Source organism: Lactuca sativa, chromosome 1 (assembly GCF_002870075.4).
Source record: "Lactuca sativa cultivar Salinas chromosome 1, Lsat_Salinas_v11, whole genome shotgun sequence".
Lineage (NCBI taxonomy): Eukaryota > Viridiplantae > Streptophyta > Magnoliopsida > Asterales > Asteraceae > Lactuca > Lactuca sativa.
The window spans coordinates 40,817,500-40,825,312 of record NC_056623.2 but is presented as its reverse complement, the minus strand read 5'-3'; the positions used below and the strand labels follow the sequence as shown (position 1 = coordinate 40,825,312).

The following is a 7,813-nucleotide window of genomic DNA, read 5'->3' as shown; positions in this document are numbered from 1 at the left end:
AAACCTATTTCTTTCACATTATTTCTTTCAAAATTTGAAAACGGTATATATTCATTACATCTTAACATAAATGTTTTTCTATCCTGCTTATGTTTCGACATATAGTTTCATTTTTTAAAAATACTTGAATATTGTAAAGTCTCGTTTGCAATTTTGAAGATGAAATGTAATCCATTGACTCCATAGTCAAAATCTCCTCTTCATTTACTTATGATTTCATGTGCGTTTATGGAAGGAAACATAGGTTTGTGTTTTCGATTTGTTATAGCATCTTACATTTTAGTAAAATACTTGGTTGCGAAATTCATCATTATGGCATGCAACAAATTTGATAAAGATGTTTGTAGTTTCCCCTAACTAAAGTGATTAACTTAATGATCTAAACTTGCTTGCAAAAATTAAATAGTTCGTAGAAATTATAAATATACAAATGACCTTATTAGACCCCAAAGTCAAAATTTGTTTTAACTTAAACTTGTTCACTGATTATAAAATATAAACTCTATTGATCAGTTCCTGCATTTATATTCACAAACTATTCTGAATTCTTCATTGTAAACCGAGGTTCTCAATTATCGAGAACGAAAAGATCATGACCTTTACCTTTCTACCTATCTAGTGAACTAATCACAAGCTTGAAAAAGGACCGTTACATACTTATGTTAGCAAAAACAGAGATGTATTATACTACCAAACATAACTCAATTCCACATAACATATGCCATTAATCTCTCTTATTTTTAATTGCTTGTATGCATCAGTTTTTGGGAGTATGATGACTTGATAGAAATTTCTTAAATACAAAGATTTAATAGAAATAAATGGAAGTGTATTAATTACTAAAATACAATGTACCTTCATTTTTTTATATTATCAAAACATAACAATTTAAGATTTTCTAAATCACCTTCATGGACCGTACTTAGCATGGGCCTCAAATTTTTCATATATATATATATATATATATATATATATATATATATATATATATATATATATATATATATATATATATATATATATATATATATATATATATATATATATATATATATATATATATATATATATATATATGATTTTATAGTTATAACTCTTATCATGTAATATTCGGTATAAATAAGAATATATTATTAAATATATTTTTTCTTTTATCGTTATAAAATATATTTTCTAATTTTATATACCCTTTTCATATCGTTATAAAATTTATTCTCTTATTTTATATCTATACAAAGCACGATTTTGTATTACTATATACTCAATATTTTTTCGAAATATAATTTTCTATGAACATCAGTTCAAATTCACAAAAATGAACAAACCTTCTGTCATTTTCTATTAAACAATAATATAATTATGTTTTTAACATTAATTGCGTCACTACAATCATGTGAAGAATTTTTCTGTATCGCGTGATGGTGTGATCTCTAATTAAAAATACTCATAAAAAATTATTAGATGATATGTTTTTTTCTTTTTTCAAGGCGCCTGCTAAAAAAGAAATACCGAAAAGACGCTTTCTTCCCCTGCCACTAAATTGAATCTTTCAAAAAGCTAAATGATCTCTGTAACAAAGCCTATTGCCTCTCTGTTGTACTTGTATATCAGCTTGGAACATCACTGGATTGTAACCAAAATACAATCGGTATGCTTCCATTATGTCGATCAATACTGAAGAATTGAGCGAATTGATTTAGATTTCGTGAAATTGCAACCATCACTGTTCTCCTGAATTTGCCTTTCAATTAATGATATATTTATTCTTCGATTTTTTTTTGGTTTAATTTCCATATAAACCATAATCTGTTGTGAATCCTTTCAAAATACTTGAAAACTCAAATTCCTATGTTGGATTGCATGTTCATGAATCGCACCAATGGGTTTGACGGAAAGCGGGTACGTCTTTTCTTCGTATGGGTTTCCAATCTTTCTCTTGATAATTATTCTATTGCTTGTTGTCACGCTCCACTTTCTTTGCATTTTCTTCTGTTCATGGTTGTAAGTTGTGACAGAGACACTCTATTTTCTATGCTTTATTAGGTTATGTTGTTCTGGTCTCTAGGCTTTCAAAAGTGGAAAGAGTATTTGTCACAAGCAATGGTGAGGCTGTTGGGAGTGGCCGTTCATCAGCCACGGATGCCAGCAAAGACACGGCCCACACCACCACACCGTTTCTAGTGTGGTTGTGCCCAGCTTTGTGGTGTCGATGTCCTTTCTTTCTGTCTTCTTTTTTCCAATATTAATTTATTTTGTTTTATTTTTATTTTTTATTTTTGTAAATACCAACCAATCTTATCATTTTAAACCAAAATAATACTTCTATTTTCTTTCAAATCCACGTACAACGCTTTATGCAATGACCAAGTGGGAAGTTCTCAACATACAATATAGATACATATAATCCAACGTAGATATCTATAAAACAATCTACCAATACCCACGCAGTCCGACCGATTCTTATAAATCCTAGTTCAACGATCATCTAGAAGAATCACCTTCCATGATGAGTCGTTTGAGCAACTAACTAACTACACAGCTAGGGGATTCCTTGGCCAATGTAAGTCATTTAAAGACAACCAATGTTTAGAGTGTTCGATAAATATTGTATCCCGTTTTATCTACGTCTATATGTTATAAGTTCACACTAGCAACGTAATTCACAAGACCGTCTAGAATAATCAAGTGTTGTCATCCTACTCTGATAGATGACACAGACATACCTATCGGTTGTCAGATTCAGAACATCATTTCTGATTGTCTAGAAAAATGAGGACTACTACACTCCGCCTTAATCTCATAATTTACTCCATAATGAGACTATTCAATTATTCAACTTATTTCAAACTAAGCATCCTTTAGAAGTCTTAGTTTATAACTATACGAGATATATTAAAAGTAATCGACTTCCAATACAGTTTCCTGATCATGCAATACATATCATAATAAGTTTGATCATGCATACTAAGTGCTCAATGAAATGCTTGAACAAGATTTTATTACTAATTTATTTACCTGCACTTACATATGAATAAGCTAATACAATAATTTAATCAGTATACTTTTTTGAATGGGTTTTAATCTAATTTTTATAAAAAATTTATAATTGTTGTAGTTTTGCTCGACTTTGCTCAGGTATATGTAACCAATGGCACTTGGAACACCATATTTTTCTATCAGTTTTATTGTTAAAACTAAGGCTAATGGCCAAACAAACAAGTTATTTTATTTATCTTCCATGTTTTCATATTCAATTTCTAGAGTTTAGTGATTTTGCAGTTCTTAACATGTACTGTTATCAGACCTTTGCTTCTGTTAACTTGCATCTATTATTTGATGGTATTTTATGTGTGTTCAACTGTATAAACAAACTTCATGAAATTTGGTAAGGCCTTTGTCTAAATAAATAGATGTTGTAATTTATTTATTTATATACAAGTTTAGATTTTTAATCGTGATAATAACTTTTAATTTGGGTGATTGTGTTAGGATTGAAACCAAAACCACCCGACACCTGTTGTTGATACAGATGCCAAAAGTAAACCAGGTGAGTGAGATGTGTAATCCTGTTTTGGTCCAAGGCTAAAATGGTCATTTAAAAATAAAATTTACTATTCTTTTTTTTTTTGTTAATGATTTTAGGACGTGATGTACATGAACATGAAGCATTGAATCCAAATGATTATACATTTAAGCCAGGGTGTAAAGATGTATTTCGGATGAATTAAAATGAGCTTGAGTCAGAAATAAGAAAAGGTTATAGGGATCCAACTCTTGATCCCAGAAGAAAGGATTATCTCATTTAGAACCTTATGGTCAGGTGTGTTTCATTCTATTTTTTACTCTTGATTTAAATTTTCATTGATTTTTTTTTGTTATTTTGTTTATTTAGAGCGAATTCCAAAGTGGTCCCTCTGATTTTTTTTTCCATATTGAATCCAAAATTTAAACCTTTCATATTTGATCCTTATTTCTAGGTATATCTTCCTCAGGCCAGCTAACCCAAATCCATATGCACAGAAGTTGTTGTAGGTATCTCCCCTCTCCTTGTATGCAATAATTTTTGTAGTGTTTGATTGGAATCGGAATACTTCACTCCATTGAAAACTTTTTCTTGATGCAATTACTTTATATTTTAGCGATCAGGTATTGGAACAAACAGAAAGCTGGTTACTATATGATGAAATTGTTTCAAAAAATATAAACCCACCAATTCATATGTAACAACACATCAACACCACTTCATGTCAATAAAAAATATAAAAATTACAACAAAACAATAGATAAAAATTGAAAGTTAAGTGGCTTAATCCAATCCGTTTCATGACATTTTTTCCTTATGTACAAAAGTGTTGCTGCTTTATCTTTATTTCATGTATATCCGTGCAAAATTTCCATAGATTTCAATCCCTGACATGCTTGCAAATTTGTTGTTTTTTGAGATGCAGGGATAGATTTGTTGAATAAGGGTACTGATGCAATTGATGTTAGTTAATCTGTTAAAGTTTTCTTGGTGAGTTTCATGTAAAATGTACAACACCAAAATTAGGTATATTTTCAAAGCACTCACCAATTCATGCAAACATTCGTGCATTTTATTGTGCTGCTTTATAATGCAAAAATAATACACGATTATATGCTATTATTAGAAATTGGATATATTCAAAAAGAGGGTACAAAAAGAGAACACCTCATATATTACACAAAAGTTACACACATTCTCAAATGTAACCACATACAGAGCATTAGGATTAGAAGCTTTTAATTACCCGTACAATTACTAAAATCATACACGATTATATGCCATTATTTTTGCAATTTTCATGCTTTAATTGTTATTTAATGAGATTCTACACATAAAAATAGACATTGACATGTAAAAGGAATCATATCTCATAATTCATGAAATATTTATGTGATGTCCATCACTTGAACTTATTGTGAGACAATGATTTCTTTAGTTTGTGAGCTTCAGTTGGCAACTTAACAGCGGTAGCCAATCCTATTGCTTCAAGAAACCTTATCATGTACCAACAAAAGTCAATTTGCCACCATTCTAGCCCATGTCTTGCTGAATATTCAAATGCATGATGATTATTATGCCATCCTTCTCCAAAAGTAAGCAATGCAACCCACCTGTGTGTGCATATTAAATATAAGTATTTCCAAATGAATTGCTTTATATATAAATTTACATTTTGAACTTTAATTGTGTACCAATTATTCTTGGAGAGATCACCAGTCTCCCACTTTTGATATCCCCATACATGACAAGCTGAGTTCACTAGAAACGTCGTATGATAACCCCATGTAGGTGCAACACCCTACATAAATGCTCATGAGTCAATAAATTCATGATTAATTGTATATGGAAATGGAAACAAGACAGTGATTTGTATTATTCATATTGCAAAGTCTTACCACAGCCCAAACAAAGTAGGTAAATCCACCATAAGCATACACGCAGGCTGCAAATGCGGATATATGAAATATATATGTTCTTTGAAGGAACCTATAGAATACTTGACTCTTTAAATCCTCTACGTTATTACGTTCTTTATACTGCAAAATATATGATCAACTTAAATGAGATAATTAGCCAAAACAAACTTATTTTTTTTGGAATACAAACACACAAGGTACCTTTTCGATAATGTAGCCGCTATCAAAGAGCCAACCCATATGACTATACCAAAACCCAAAAGTTGGAGAGTGTGGATCTTTCTGGGAATCAACGAATTGATGGTGAAACCTATGAATGCTCACCCAAAAGATTGGATCCCTCTATATATATATATATATATATATATATAAAGTAATCTTCATATGAGTGTTTAGTTAAGTAACTAATGATTAATTAAAGAATATATGTATGAAAGAAAATAAAAACCAACCTGGAAAGAGAGGACCCCAAGATAAGCAAACGTGTACTCAAGCCACTTAGGCAGTTTGAGGCTGTGGTGTGCTAGATTACGATGATACGACAAAGTTACACCACAAATCCCACACAACACCCATGTCCAAAATGCAAACAAGAAAGCATCCCAAGCAAGCTTAAATGGTGCGACAAGTGCTAGTAAATGAATAGCTAAAATCCCAACACCCATTTGAATGTCGATGTTCCTCCATTTTCGTCCCCAGAAGAGGTTTCTCTTACTTGTAACCACTACATCTGAAAGCAGTATTTTGCCGAACTCTGACTCATTTACACCATTGGAAACCGTGACCAGATTTCTCATTTTTAAATGATGAATAAAATGAGCGTAGGATTTGTGGTAATATGTATGTACGAAGTGGTGATATTTATAAAGAAAAAAACAGTTTCATGAGGTTTGGAGAGGGTTGGTGAAATGCATGTAATGATGTCAATATGTCATGCATGTAAGTCTTATGTAGTGTTTAATTTTTTTTATTATACAATCAATGGGGACTTACATTTTCATGCTACACTTAACAAGAGTCTTCACATTAACAACCAAGTTATTAGCAATTTGCACATAGAATTAATAGAACTATTTCATAAAAGTAATGAAAATAAGTCTTCCCTTTATTTTTATTTTACTCTCATTTTTTTTCTTATAAATATTTGATACTACCGTTAGTACCAAACCCCGATTATATACCGGTACCGAACCAATACCGGTTCCAAATTTAAATATATCATGAGACGGTACTTGGTACTCTAAAATCATGAAATTTGGTACCAATATTGTTTATTCAGTTTGGGAGTAGGTATCGTTTTTTCACCATTTCAGTATTAGGGATTCTTGGTTTGGTGTCTGTTATGTCCTATGTCCATTTAAGTGAACGCGCGTTATTCAGATTAAACATGGTCCATGGATCGACATAAAAGTGAAATGCTATTTCATTGTAACATGGACATAAATGGTGAAGTTATTGGGGGTAATAGGGTAAGTGGGATGGAATAAATACGATATATATATATATATATATATATATATATATATATATATATATATATATATATATATATATATATATATATATATATATATATATATATATATATATATATATATATATATATATATATATATATATATATATATATATATATATATATATATATATATATACAGACTGGTGGAGTAAGTGTGTCAATAAATGAAACTGTACACTCTGTATGAAGGAAGAAAATTATCTTTCTAAAACCATAAAATCATATGATCTTTTTTTTTAATATATTTATCATTAAAAGATCAACTATAAACACGTTAATTATATGTTAACCTTGAGTCTCAATTACACACCCATTTAACATGATCAAGTCTTAATACATACCCATTTTGCTTTCATAGATTGAACATGTATAGATTTAACTACTATGGTTTCTATATCATAAAGTATATATGGTGTCTATGGCTTTATGAGATCAGGCGCGGAATACGAGATCTAGAACTAAGGAGCCGACATCAAAACTTCACAACCAACTTACATAAAGAATTTAATGTGGTTCAAAGTCTTGACATATATAAAATCTAAGTATAGCAATTCAAGTGAAAAAAAATGCTCATTAACTTCTTATATAGGGAATATATGTATGTTTCACAAAAATATATAATCTTACGAACTATTTGTGATATTTACAAGATTAAAGTTGTTTTTTGAACATGATTTCACAATTTATTTTATGTCAGATCAAAAGTTATGTTGGATATAGTTCGCAAACCTAACTACGTACTATTAATATATTAACTTCAAGTTTTTTCTTATATGATTAATTTTTATAAATGATGGTGAATTGATTATTGTCAATTCCGCACCATCTATTTTGGTTCGCTCAGACACAATA

The 7,813-nt window shown here is 30.0% G+C and overlaps 1 protein-coding gene and 1 long non-coding RNA gene across 4 annotated transcripts; one reads left to right on the top strand and one right to left on the bottom strand.

Annotated features, from left to right (window-relative positions):
- The first annotated feature begins 1,314 nt into the window (after positions 1-1,314).
- On the top strand, positions 1,315-5,109 carry LOC111909681 (uncharacterized). 2 transcript variants are annotated; one of them, XR_002856284.3, is made up of 5 exons: positions 1,315-1,899; positions 2,044-3,547; positions 3,643-3,820; positions 3,978-4,032; positions 4,449-5,109. It is a non-coding gene; the product is annotated as an uncharacterized LOC111909681 (long non-coding RNA). The 2 variants fall into 2 exon arrangements; XR_006189314.2 differs by having other exon boundaries at positions 4,443-5,109.
- Positions 4,643-6,344, bottom strand: LOC111909664 (palmitoyl-monogalactosyldiacylglycerol delta-7 desaturase, chloroplastic). 2 transcript variants are annotated; one of them, XM_023905451.3, is made up of 5 exons: positions 5,895-6,344; positions 5,644-5,724; positions 5,422-5,562; positions 5,218-5,324; positions 4,643-5,136 (listed from the first exon to the last, which is right to left on the bottom strand). In XM_023905451.3, exons 1-5 carry the CDS (start codon positions 6,237-6,239, stop codon positions 4,926-4,928), a joined length of 885 nt encoding a protein of 294 aa, XP_023761219.1. In that variant the 5' UTR covers positions 6,240-6,344; the 3' UTR covers positions 4,643-4,925. The 2 variants fall into 2 exon arrangements, with proteins under 2 accessions (XP_023761219.1, XP_023761211.1); XM_023905443.3 differs by having other exon boundaries at positions 5,644-5,784; positions 5,895-6,339.
- Between the last annotated feature and the right edge of the window lie 1,469 nt (positions 6,345-7,813).